We start from the raw sequence: 13,749 nt of genomic DNA on the forward strand, positions 1-13,749 counted from the left end.
GGGCTCTAGGCGGGAACCAGTAGGGAGACAAAATCAATTGTGGGCGGGAGCCAGGCTCTTTCTCGCCGAGAAGAGCCTGGTAACGCGAGGTTACATGTGGGTGAAGATCATGGTGAAGATGGACCCCGTCTCGCATGTTTAGGTTTAATAATCTATAACTTGAGCAGAAGCTGCTGTGGGAGCCTCCCTCCTGACCTCCAGCTTCTAGTCTCAGGAAACAGCAGGACTCCGAGAAACTCCTCCAGCTACAGTTGAAAAAGTGAGAATGATCATATTTATAACTGCATGCTCATGATCATCATAGTATTTTTTAACGCTTATTCTGGACCGGGAGTGCCCATTCATTTGTGAGTGCCGACTACTGCAATTGTGCAATACACATTTCATCTTAATAGTAAATAGACCCTTTTCACGGGGGCCATTTTGTGTCGAAAAGGCAGAATAAACAGGTGTAACTAATGAGGGTTTCCAAATTCCATTCATGGAAATTTGAAACCCTCGTTAGTGTTTTGCTCGCCTTGCACCTGTGTTTACCCTGCCTTTTCGACACACAATGGCCCCGTGAGAAGGGTCTATTTGAGTTTCTGTGGACTGTCACTTCACATTTAGCAGTAAAGAGAACCTGAATATCAATCCTACAAACAAAAGTGATAATTTATTATGACAATTTGAATAAAGATGGTATTTCATTAATGTTGGGCCCATAAATCTTTTGTTTGACATTTTAAAACTCTTTATAGGCTCATTTCACAGCAACCTTTTGAGGTGGCAAAGCAGGAAATAACGTAGGTGTAATCATTAGCATTAATGAGGGCACCTGGCACTGGAACACCTAAACAGAATGGAAGCATAACTAATAGTATCAGCTACAGCTGCTTTACTTCCTGCTTTTACCACCTCAAAAGGGTTGCTGTGAAATGAGTCCATTGACATGATTATTAACTTACGCCAAGCAGAATGCCAAGTCTCTCCTATGCCCAGAGCATGAGGAGACTGTGGGGGCCAGCACAAGCACACTGGCTTCTTAAAGTGAGAAATACACACAGACAGGTATTGTACATTGGAAACTGAAATACCGACTTAACGTAATCACTTAATTCAGCTTGGTCACTACAGTGCAACAATGGAATTGAATAATGTCTCAAATTGGAAAAACTGCTAAACTCGCATGCCCAGGTGTGTTTTAAATAAACATAGCATTGTAATTCTGTTGATAATATACCATCAAATAAATACAAAATGAGTTGTGTGAAAGTTAACGAATCGATCTAACGCAATTCTCCTCATGGACCCCAGGTGATGGAGGGGGACAAGCCGTGGGCTCTGATCTCAGAGGTTGGGGGTGAGCACGGCTACACCAAGGAGATGGTGGACCTGGTGAAACAACACTTCCGAATTGTCGGCTACAGGGAGCTCCTGCAAAACCCCCCGCTTCACGCCCCCAGCATCCAGGCCATGTTCGTGTGGAACGGCGAACCTGCGGCCGAGGCCTCGCTGCTCCGCCTGCTTCCCTCCCTGAAGGTGATCTCCAACGGAGGAGTGGGCATCGACCACCTGGACGTGCCGTTCATCACCAGCCTGGGGGTGAAGGTGGCTAACACGCCGGGGGTGGTCGCCGACGCCACCGCAGATATGGCCATGGCTCTGCTTCTGGCATCGGCACGGACCGTTCTCCAAGGTGAGAGCAGAGCTCGACACCGAGCCCAAACATCTGGGCCGGGCCGGGCCTGAACATCTGAGCCGAGTCTGAACATCTGACCCAGGCTCGAGCTGGAAAAAAAAAAAAATCAAACTTAATCGAAATCCAAACCGAGCCCGAAGGCCACCGCTTTTTTGAGCCAAAGCCTGACAAAAAGTCTAAATTGATAATAACAGCGGGCCTATCTTTCTTTCAACAAAGAAAAAAAACATTGCATGGATGCAACTGGGATGTATCCTCAGTGATGTACCCTGGGGTCATAGGATGTTTCGGGTCTCGCAACATCATACACCCTCGCCCAGGTGACCCAGCCGGGGCTGGCCAAGCCCCAACTTACGTCCCAGTAGCTACCCACGGTCAGCCCTATAGGGAGGGTCGAAGGTGGTCACGTGGTCAGGGCCAATCAATCCGCTGCCCCGGAACTACTCTGCCGGGACCGGGGGAGGGGGAGGGCTCTGGTACGTAGAGGGACCGGGCTCTGTGGGTTGCCACCCGGCCAGGCTCCTCCCTCGTCTCACCAGGTCTAGGACCTGTGCGCTGCACCAGACTCCCCCGCTCCAAACATCTCATTCCGAGGTGATGGTATCTTGGTGGATACCATGCAGTACCAGTACTTGGTGGCACTGCAGACTCCACTTGCGGCTTGAATGGCCCTCCTAAAAGGCCTCTCGTGGATTGTTGGGCTTCTTCCTCACGGAAGACGCAGGCTGGGGAGCTAACCCATCAACTGACTCTCCAGTAGTCACTAGTCTTTCCTGGTTGTCACGTAGTCAACAATGTAGGTAAATTAAGAAATTCAGTCGAATTGAAAGATGAATTGAAAGTGGCAGCGATGCAAACTTTGATCAAAATGTCGATGATACACGGCTATTACAACGAGCTTCTTGTCCTTTGTCTCATAGGTCACCAAGTAGCTGTGGACCCAAAGACCAGCCATCTGCCTCTAGACCTGATGGGATATGAAGTCACAGGCTCTACTCTGGGAATCATCGGGATGGGAGATATTGGCTACAAAATAGCTAAAAGAAGCAAAGGGTTTGACATGAAGATCCTTTATCACAACCGCAACAGAAGGTAAAAGAGTGTAATGACAAACGACACATTGCTGCTGTTTGCAATTTATAACTACCAGTATAACACTGGGATAAAAACAAACAACATAGGAAACAAGGTCCACAGCTACTCTTAGAATTATAAAACATTCAAGGGACACAAAACATCAGCGAAGTAAGGGTTGAAACTGTTGGATGTCCACTTCTGTTGGATATGAAAATATATGCATTGAAATTGACATTCATTTTTGCCAGGTTTCATGTATTTCATTTTGTAAAGATGAAGATAATACGTTTCGCTCTGTAAATACTTGGTCACACTTGAATTGCAATTAATTTGTGTCCAGTTGTACAGAAGTTAAACTGATCAAGTTAAACTGATCAGGTGTTATTGGCCAAATGTGATGTCAATTTTTTTTATGGAAATTGAAATTTAGTGCAAGATTTTTTTTGCACATTGATGAACCATTAACAGACTATTCCATCAGAGAAAGCAGAAATAACTATCAATCACAGTCAAGTCTCAAATGGATTGTCATACACCAATCCCTTATCCCATATACCATACTACATAAGTTCAATCAGGAGAGACTAGAGACCAAAGGATGAATAAAGTGATATTTATTACAATAAAGTGAATAATTTACTACAGAAATAATGATGAGAATAAAGTATTGTTATTAGTCTTTGGTGGTTAGACACCGCAGGGAGATCTTGAGAGAGCTGCACCAGCCCAGATCAGCATCCAGATATATCCCCCTGCAGTGTCTAGATACTGGTGGTGCTGGTGATCTCCTTCTGAGACTCATGATGAGACTCTTCCGACTGAAGAATGGGATAGGTCTGCGATGACCGGGAGGAGAAGGGGAGGAGGAGGGTGCGAGCCTGACAGCAGCGATGATTGAGAGGCTGAATGAGACAGAAACAAGCATATTTAAGGAACCCGCCTCCAAGCAATTGGCTTACGACTGGGTTGTGGAGCAACGTGATAGGCTTAGACTGGAGGTGCGTAGGGTGAGAGGTGATGAGAGCAGTGATGTGACACTATGCAATTGGTTAACAGAGACTGGGCGGCAACCAGCTGATTGTTCATTGAAACCCGGAAATTGACAGCTTATTATGATCTTGTGAGTAGATTGAAGAGTGGAGATATAAAGTGAATTAAGGAAGTGTAAAAGATATTAGTCTTCCTGCTTGAACTTACGTTGAGAACTACATTTACATACAACATCATATTACATACATTCTATACTACAGTCAATCATATGCATCATTTACTACAACGTAGTATTTGAAGGCCATTACATACTATACATGACACCCCTTAATCTGGTTGTAGTGCTGGCCAGAAATAAATGCAGGTGGAACAGGTGGAGGAAAATCTATCTTTGGAAATGTTTAGATAGGTGGTGTTAAAGAATGAAATTCCACAGCCAAAAGGTAAACAGTGAACCACTTGAAGGAAACCAGTTGAAATTAAATGATGGAGCCAGGAGTCAGAAGAAGTCGTCTGATATGATGTATTTGACATAGATCTTGGCCAAGAGATGCACTCTTGCATACTCACGAATGGATACACAGGCTTACATACATTGAACAGAAAGTCAAAGATACTTATAGGACACACATCAGATGACATGTCTTGACGCACACTTGAAGGCTACTCTGTAGACTCAACCTATCTGTTATTCTGGCCCTGTAGAGGGCACCGTGGCATGGTGACAGGGCACAGTGTGAGATAGAGAGGAGCTGCAAATGTAAGGTACAAGTTATCTAAATACGTCTGTCTGTGTATGTACACAGGTTATCCAAATATGATGTCTATCTGTGTATGTACACAGGTCATCTAAATATGAAGTCTGTCTGTGTCATAACTATATGTAACTAAAATGGAAATGTATATGAATATATTAATAACTAGTGATTGTCCAAATAAAGGCTAATGTGATGTAAATTTTCTCTATCAGGTGGTAAAAAGTCAACTCAGCATCCAATAGAGTCAAAACAGGCGTGACGAGACTCTGTTATATTCATACAAGGTGTCTGTAAGAAAATGTGTATGCTCCGCCCTCTTTCTCCTTCCGTCTTCTTCAGGAGTGCTGAAGAGGAGTGCGCGGTGGAGGCGACTTACTGTCAGAACATGGACGACCTGCTGAAGCAGTCTGACTTCGTGGCGCTGGCGGTCCCTCTGACCCCCGAAACCACGGCTCTCATCAGCCACAGAGAGCTTTGCCTCATGAAACCCACGGCGACGCTGGTCAACATCAGCAGAGGTGAGGAGGACAAAGCCTTTCCTACACTGTACTGATCTGGAGCGAAGGACTACAAGTCATTGAATTATGCTGAAAAACAGATCTCTTTTAAGCTAATAATCCGAAATGCGTCTCAGGTCTCGTTGTGGACCAGGATGCCCTCGTCAAAGCTCTCCAGTCCGGGACGATCCATGCAGCGGCGTTGGACGTGACTCACCCTGAACCTTTACCAAGGTCTCGTTTCTCTCCAAATTCACTCACCTCAACCAGAATGACAGTAGTGTAGTATAATATCCATCTGGGCCCTTCTTGATCTAACTTCTTTCTCTCTCTTTCTATAAAAAAATAATAATAATAATAATCCTAAACTAAACTCGTACCACTGTTCCTTCAGGATTTGTAGTTGTCATAGACTGTGCTCCATAGTTGATTGCTCTATTGCTGACAAAAAGTGTGTTCTTGTAAGTCACTTTGGATAAAAGCGTCTGCCAAATGATGAAATGTAATGTAATGTAATAATATAGTGACAGAACATACAGTACACACACATGGTGTGCAGCAACATCAACATCTCAGATACAAGATATTCGGAAGGAATTAAATCAGACAACAAAGATATGCAATGTCAAGATCATTCATGATACCAAAGGAATCAGGAATGAACTGTGATTTTGATACTAACAGCTCCTCTGCTCTGATCCTGTGCAGGGACCATCCTCTCCTCAGCCTGCCCAACGTGCTGATCACCCCTCACATTGGCACCAATACCTACCAGACAGTGAGGCGGATGGTGCAGAGGATGGTGGAAAACGCCCTGGCCGCGGTCAACGGCCAGCCGATCCCAAACGAAGTGAAGCCTAAATGACAAAACTGCACAGAGTTAACAGAAGAGCCGTGTTCACAATGGTTCACTCATTCACTCGTTCATTATTCCCCGTGTAGTGTTCATCATAATGTAGTGAACTATTTTGGGAAATGATCAAACAGGTTTCAGACACTACCTCACTCTTCTTCTCCTTTGGTAAACACGGCAGCATTGCGCTTGTGGTATATGGGAGAAAATGTATGGTACATTCTCTGTTCACTAGAAATTGCAGTGCATTGTGGGCAGTGTTGGGCAAGTTACTTTCAAAATGTAATATACTACATATTACTAGTTACTTTCATTTGAAAGTAATAAGTTACTTTACAATATTACTTTCTGTGTAGAGTAACTCGTTACTTATTTCACTACTTTTGCATTACTTTTACCAAAACAGCAGCAGCAGAATGACATCGCCGCCACAGAACCATCCCGAAAAAGAATGTCAAGCGCCTTCAAGTCAGTGTAAACAATCCAAAATTCTAAATGTTATTCTTTTCCTTTGTTATTGTCATCTATAGTGGTTATTTGCATAAAAACACACAGTTTGATTAGGAAATGATTGTATCTTTTTTAAATATGTGCTTTGATTTAATAAAAATGTAACTCAATTTGTAACTTGAGTTACTTGACAAAGTAACTGGTATAATATTACTGAAATCCTATAAGTAATAAGTTATATTACTGAGTTACTGCTAAAAGTAATATATTACATGTAATATGTTACTTTTGTAATGAGTTACCCCCAACACTGATTGTGGGTATTTTATAGTGGACTGTATAGTGAATCAAAGTAACAGTTGAGAATTCGGACACGAGTACAAAATAGCTAACACTGTAGTCCACTATTTATGTAAGCGCGACCGGTTTGGAACAGGAGGTGTGGAATTGTCTCACTAGATGCACTGACTGAGCCGGTGAAGGGCAAGTGAAGAGGAGGAATGTTGATCTTTTCCTCACATTGTTTTGACCAGGTGTACTTGTTGCACAGGAGAACAAGAGGCACTTGAGCTGCCTGATGTCCCGCCTTAATCACTACAATGAGGACTTTGATAAAGATAATTCATGCCTTTGCAGAACACAAGGGTGCTGTCCAGTTAATATAAACTTGGTATCTTAAAGCATTAAAGGAGTTCAGAGTTTAAAGAAATAAATTAAATCGTTTCAAGAAAGTCACTCGCGTGGCAAGATGGATTTGTTGTGTGACGTCGCACGAATCCAGCTGCCTCACAAGGTTCACTTTATGCAGCACGGTGCTAAAAAAATCCAAATGTGTGTTTTTCTGGAGTTATGTCTTCACAAGAATGTTTCGACAGAATGACAGACAGATATAAATATATCAATATCAAATGAAGAGTTAAAAGAATGGCCGTCCTTTTTGTACTACTTGGCATTCCACTGAAGAGTGAAACCAGGTTTTGTGGCTACTCCAGTTTGATTTGACTAAATGTAAAAAAAGAAATCATAGTAAATAAATTAATAGTTGTATGTTTTTGTATAATGATGCTGATGACCATGATTAGTAGTAGCCGAGTAATCGACACATTCTGCATACTTGAAGTTTCTTACGTAATAGAAAAATAAAGTGATTAGAATTTAATTGTGTTTTGCTACAATTTGTAATGTGTGTGCTCTTTTGCAAGTTCTATCATATTGATAGGCTATTAATAGTTGTAAAGGCTATCCTACTCTGAATTGAGCCAAAGGTTGAGCAGGTTGGAACCCCATTATGAACCTGGATTGATGCCAATCATTATAGCATAATATAGAATTAGTAGAGAATTTATATCGATATTGGCATAGGCTACCTCAATGTGGTAAAAAAAAATCAAATTTATTTATTTGATCTGAGAAACGTTCATTTGAGAGAGGAATATAATAGCAGCACATTATACCCCAAATAATCTGTACATTTTAATGTTGCAATACAGATTATAGTTTGAAATATGAGCTTGTAGTTCAATCCAAAAGTAGTCTACTGTCTAGCATGTGAAGAAAAACTACAACTCCCTGCACCGCATGCACTCAGACCATCGACACAGACAGAACGAAATGAAAAGGAGTTGCATATCTCTCATGTGTAGAACATCTTTGCGGAACAGCAGGTAGAGGTAGACCGTTTCTATGCCTGCTTATATAAACAATCAAAACAGTGTTTTCAAAAGATATGTTGTGTGGAAGACACAACCCGGACAGTACAGTAAATGTCGCCATATGATGTGGACCTTCACCAAAAGGTGTCAAACAAAAATATGTAGATGCATTTCATTTCATTCGGGCGTTTTAGGGAAAAGCTCTTTCGTCATCAACAGTCGACGCCGGGTGAACGTGCCGAAAGCCCACAACACCAGGCATGAAAATAGAAGGGAAAACTGCCTAAACGCATCATTTTAGCAAATACATTGACCGGTACAGCAGTTATTTAGCGTTATTCAACAGTTTGTTGACTGCTGTCTTTAAACATGTTTATCGCTGCAGAAAGCACACATCCCTCTTTCAAAGAGTTCACCCTCATCATGGTGAGTGAGACATCAGTTTTCTACTGTTCACTTACACCGTTATACACAAGCTGTGTTGTTAACTTAGCAACACGTATTATCATTAACAAGTATGTAATTATAGAGAATCGCATACATTACCCGCTTATAAAACATTGTGGAGATGTTAGCGAACAGGTGAGCTGTCAGGTGCATATTTGTCTGTCTTGACAAACTGTTGGGAGTTCTTTGCCTGAATGCATATAGGCTATATTTTCTATAACAAATCACTGAAACGTTGCTGCGCACATGAGGAATAGCCTACAATTTCAATCCAATGGCTCTCACTATCTTACTAGCTAGATACGACGGTCGTGTGATAAAAAGTTAATATTGAGGGTTTTATTTCAAACAAACTAAGTTGTGTATAATAAGGCTGAACTTGTGGGTGGTGATGGGCAGATCGTGTTTTTGTGTGTGTTTTTTTTTACAGGCGCAGGTGGAGGGCAGAGAGAAAATTATATAAATGCTAGGTTGGGCAATTGATTTTTCTTTAAATGATATATCATATTTTACCTCACCCCACGTAAATATCAGACAGTCCCTTATTGAGATCTGATACATTACCAGCTGTTTACAGATTTTGCTGCAGAGTGATCATCTGTGATCTGTCCCTCCTTGCAATATTGCCATATAAAAAGTCAAACGGCAGTCATCTATACAATCCTATGACCAGGGTTTAGCTTTCATATCAACAAAATAATCACACCCCTACTATTAAATAATGTGTAGTGTAGTCCACTAGTTACTGTGCCATCACAAGTGGGGATAACTGATTACTCTTTGTAAGGCTTTATTGGCCTACGTGCTTTTCACTGAAGCACAATTGGCTGTAGTGCATTTTAGTGTCATCCTCAACCATCTTCCATCCTCCCTCCATATCTCATGTTGTTGTTGTTTTTGTTGTTGTTTTCCCAGCCAGCCGTGGCTGTTGGCAACGTGGGCCAGCTGGCAGCGGACCTGATCGTGTCGACTCTCAACATGAGTCGGGTGGGCTACCTCCACACGGACTGCCTGATCCCCATGGCGGGGAACAACCCCTACACCACCTGCAGAGAGGACGCAGAGGAGCTGCACACCGCTGCAGAAGGTACCAGCCAAACACTGCTGACAACAGAGTTCATCTCTCCTGTGGGTCTTGTCTTATTTGGCCACTGTAGAGGTCTAATGTGCAGATAGGACCTACCTACCTATTGAGTTTAGGCAGGAGGAGACCCATCGTTTTGAATACACCTGTAGTTAGGGCCGGGCCTCATTGACGAAGATGGGGTCCTTTTAAAGTGAATAGGATACTTACTGATCATGTTTTATAAGTATTTCTTTGAGCGAGTACTGAATAATTACTTCTATCAACCTCACTCACAACCTCCTCATCAACAGTGTACACAGCAGCAGACATGAAGGTGGCAGTTCTTCAGATCAGGACGCCGATTGTTCAGGTAAAGTTACCGCCTGCTGCACCAGCTTGATTGATTGAGTGTTGATACTGTAGTAGTGTTATATTGTAGTAGTGTTTATACTGTAGTAGTGTTATATTGTAGTATAGTATTGTATAGTAGTGTTATATTGTAGTAGTTTATACTGTAGTAGGTGCAGTTGTGTTTTTACAGTGCAGAATGGTTTGCTAAGCCAGCAGTGTGACTTTAATCAATCTCACTTCTTTTTCGGTGTTCTCCATTGCACCGATTTGAATACAATACCGTTTTCTGCAAACTTGTCATTACGCCACACACGTTCCTCTCAATCCACTGACACCAAATCTATTCCCCGCGTCACCGCGGCTGTTAACCGTCCACGTGTCCCACGCTCTCATTCATAAAGTCCTTCCACTTCCCCGTTTGTCGTCTGGGGGGAAATGACATCACCAGGCCTACACGGTCACACCAGGGTGGAACTAAATCACTGCTGTTTGTTTATCACATGATGACAGGATGTGACCGTCACACGAGGGTGGAACTGAACATCTTTACTTGTTTCATTCTTGGCTCGGTCTTCTCTCTCACTGCAGACAAAATCCAAAAAGTTCCGTAAATTGCTGGTGTCTTGGATCAAGGCCAGCGGGTTTTCCAGGACGGTGGTTCTGTCCAGCAGCCATGCCTACCAGAGGGACGACCAGCAGCTCCAAGGGTATTTAGTGACAGACCGCACAGCAGCACATTCACTGTGGGGAAGCTTTCACTATTAGCTTCATTAGGTGGAGGATCCACCAAGCTGCTCTAACCTCATTTCATATGAAAACGCTTTAGCCATTTAGCCATTAGCCATTTTACATTCATTATCCTCACTCACTTCTAAGCAGCTTTATTAAGGTGCTTTTACTGATGATGAGACATGAAATGTTCCAGACACAAGGAAAGCTAAGGCAAACGTTGCAATAATGATGGATAGATCCACTCACATGTTTAGAAGAACTGCTACTTTATCATTAGGGCTAGGGATAGCAGCAAAGCATAATGTCTATGTAGAGATCATTAAGATGACAGCAAAGCAAAATGAGTTTGTGGGATCAACATGTAATTTTGATTAAATAAGTTCAGAATAAAAAGGTGTGTAAATGGAGCTATTTTTTCGTATGCAGATTCTTCTTCCCTATTTGCCACAGTTCTCTGTATGGTGCCATTGAATATGATGCGTATGCTGACCTAAATGCATTCCCTTGCCACAGCATGTTAACTCTCCCGCGGTCTTGATGTTTTTGCGTGCTAGCGCCCCCCTGAGGTACCTGATCACACCGACCCTGCTGAAGGTGTCCGGCGACGCCCTGAAGGAGCTGGGCTGGAGGGAGATGGAGCGGGTGTCTGCCTTCCCCGGCCTCACAGACGGCAGCGCAGAGCCTCGTCTCTACATCCCCGGAGGCGGCATCACCAAGGGACTGTTCACTGACAGGTGACAGACAGGAACTGCATCGTGATGTATAGCATGACACTTCCTGTTAGGATGGTGGACATATGGTTAAACACTTGTCTGTATCTTTGCCAATATGTTCTAGACAGTAGAACAGGATGCTCATGTTGGAGGCTGGTTGCCTACTAAACTATTAAGAATTCACCTCACTGAAAATACAGCCTAGTGATCAGCAAGTACATATAGTTTTTGAGCAGGTGTTCTACTGTTTGTCTGACTGTTTGTCCTGGATTTGTTGTGCAGCTGTGCGGAGGATCTCCCGCTGGCCGTGGTGCTGCTCTTCTGCTCAGAGGGAGACAACGTCCCCGATGCCTTCACTCTGGTCAACCACCTCAACGACTGGCTCCACCTGCTGGACAAACCTGTAAGTGACGCTCATGAGCAGCCCCCCTTGTAATGCTGCAGTTACAGAAATGCTGGAAGTAGTTTCCCTCCATTGCGTAACATCATGATAGGGAACAATAAAACAAATGTGTGTGTGTGTGGGGGGGGGGGGGGGGGGGGGTCAGAGTTGCTCCATATTCCATTTAATCTGATCTGAAATGATTTGAATACAGGCCTATGTGAATTAAATGACTGAAGTGATTGATGTTCATATTCTGTATACTGAAAGTCCAAACCACTTTAGCTCCTGGTTAGTCTGGTACATGGTTACCCAGGCTAGGTACATGGTGGTATGAGGAGTATGAATAAAATGGGAGTGGGATTAAGAATCACTGTATAATCCAGCACAACATGTGATTTTGAGAATAAATCACTGTATAATCCAGCACATGTGATTTTGAGATTATAAATCACTGTTGAGATTTAAAAAAAAAACCCCACTGTATAATCCAGCACAACATGTGACTTTGAGATAAAAAAAAAAAAAAAAAACCACTGTATAATCCAGCACATGTGATTTTGAGATTATAAATCACTGTTGAGATTAAAAAAAAAAAACCCACTGTATAATCCAGCACAACATGTGACTTTGAGATAAAAAAAAAAAAAACCCCACTGTATAATCCAGCACAACATGTGACTGAGAGAATAAATCATTATATAATCCAGCACATGATGTGATTTTGAGATAATAAATCAGCCTTTTTGTCTGACTCTCATTCCAGGGTCAAGGGCCCAGCAAATGGAAGATCCCAACATCCTGGAGGCTTCTGTTTGGCAGCGGCATCCCTCCGGCACTCTTCTGATGCACACACACACACACACACACACTGGCAACATGTTGTTGTTGCTATGCCAGGCTATAGTTGGCGTATGACAAAAAAGAAAACAATTGTGAATTCGCAATAGCTGCGACCAGTGACACATATGCAAATTTCAGAAACGCAGGATGGCAGGGGCAGCCCACTGTACTCTGCCTGTACCACCCTGCATTTTGAAATTCCCACCTACCCCCCCCCCCCCCCCCCCCCTTTTAGCCAATTAGCTAAAAATCCCTCCCCCCCCAGGGTCTGTCTCTGCCAGGTAGCTGCAATGCTTTCCAGTCACAACAGCCTCCAGGCTTCTCTCTCCTCTCTGTCAGCGGAGAGAGAAGCAGCCTGCGTCTCAGTTGCAGTTTCAGAACCTCTCATTTAGCGCTAAGCTGGGATCAGGTCAGCTTATTGAGAAGGGGGACGGACTACTACTCCTGCGTCCTGCCTTACCCTGGAAGACTGCCTGCTTAAATGACTCACAGCCATTATGCTGGTATTGTTTAGTTTACCTAGCCCACTCAAGGATGACTGGACCTAAAACATGGCTGTAAACACTTAGAGGAACACCAAACCCCTTCAATTTGTGTGACATTTGTTGCCGCTTCCTTTATTTTCACAATACCCTTTAGATGTCCCGTGTCACGTACAAAGATGGTCCCAAATGTACACTTCTGGTGATGTGCTATTTCCTGGTATTGAAGAACTGTTGATAGCACTTGATGAATCTTCTTTTTTTAAATAAATGATTGTTGAATTACAAGAATCCAGTGTGTATATCCACAAGGCCAAAAGAATAAAGTGTGAGTTTGTCTTGACCCTGCCTCCACCCTGTTGACTGAAAGTGGTTGGCCAGGTGCCACACTGTATTCCTGGCAGTCCCGCCTCTCAACATTGTAATTTGATTCCGTCCCAAAACATGTTAGAAGCAGTTATGAAGTTGTTCTGATGAGAAAGAGAAAGCACTCAGACATAGACTTTGATCCTGTCGTGCAGTACTGTCTGTTATTTCAGCCTAGATCAGTGTTTGGGTGGGTTGCCATGTGGAGTGCGGTCACAGCCAGGAAATGTCCTGCCGTCATATTTGTCTTATGTCAGTGGTACCTTGCCCTACTCAGGAGCCACATTGACAAAATTCTTTGCAAGAGCCACAATCCAAAATAGTTCCTTTCATCCCTTTATGTTTTAGATTTGTATTTATTTATTCATTTTAAGGACTTAAAAGAGCCACAACTGCCCATAAAGGAGCC

General features: G+C 43.0%; 2 protein-coding genes across 2 annotated transcripts; both read left to right on the plus strand.

The window, feature by feature from the left end:
* Positions 1-1,299: 1,299 nt before the first annotated feature.
* Positions 1,300-6,004, plus strand: LOC310784785 (putative 2-ketogluconate reductase; the record flags this gene model as incomplete). Its single annotated transcript, XM_083645832.1, has 5 exons — positions 1,300-1,678; positions 2,602-2,773; positions 4,846-5,024; positions 5,141-5,237; positions 5,712-6,004. 5 exons carry the CDS (start codon positions 1,300-1,302, stop codon positions 5,866-5,868), a joined length of 984 nt encoding a protein of 327 aa, XP_083501958.1. The 3' UTR covers positions 5,869-6,004.
* A 2,222-nt stretch (positions 6,005-8,226) lies between these two features.
* LOC310784786 (proteasome assembly chaperone 2-like) lies at positions 8,227-13,253 on the plus strand. The gene is made up of 7 exons (XM_083645833.1): positions 8,227-8,384; positions 9,321-9,492; positions 9,783-9,841; positions 10,411-10,529; positions 11,109-11,288; positions 11,550-11,670; positions 12,416-13,253. Exons 1-7 carry the CDS (start codon positions 8,328-8,330, stop codon positions 12,494-12,496), a joined length of 789 nt encoding a protein of 262 aa, XP_083501959.1. The 5' UTR covers positions 8,227-8,327; the 3' UTR covers positions 12,497-13,253.
* Positions 13,254-13,749: the final 496 nt, after the last annotated feature.

Source organism: Poromitra crassiceps (assembly GCF_964638095.1).
Source record: "Poromitra crassiceps genome assembly, chromosome: 11".
In the NCBI taxonomy this organism is placed as follows: Eukaryota; Metazoa; Chordata; class Actinopteri; order Beryciformes; family Melamphaidae; genus Poromitra; species Poromitra crassiceps.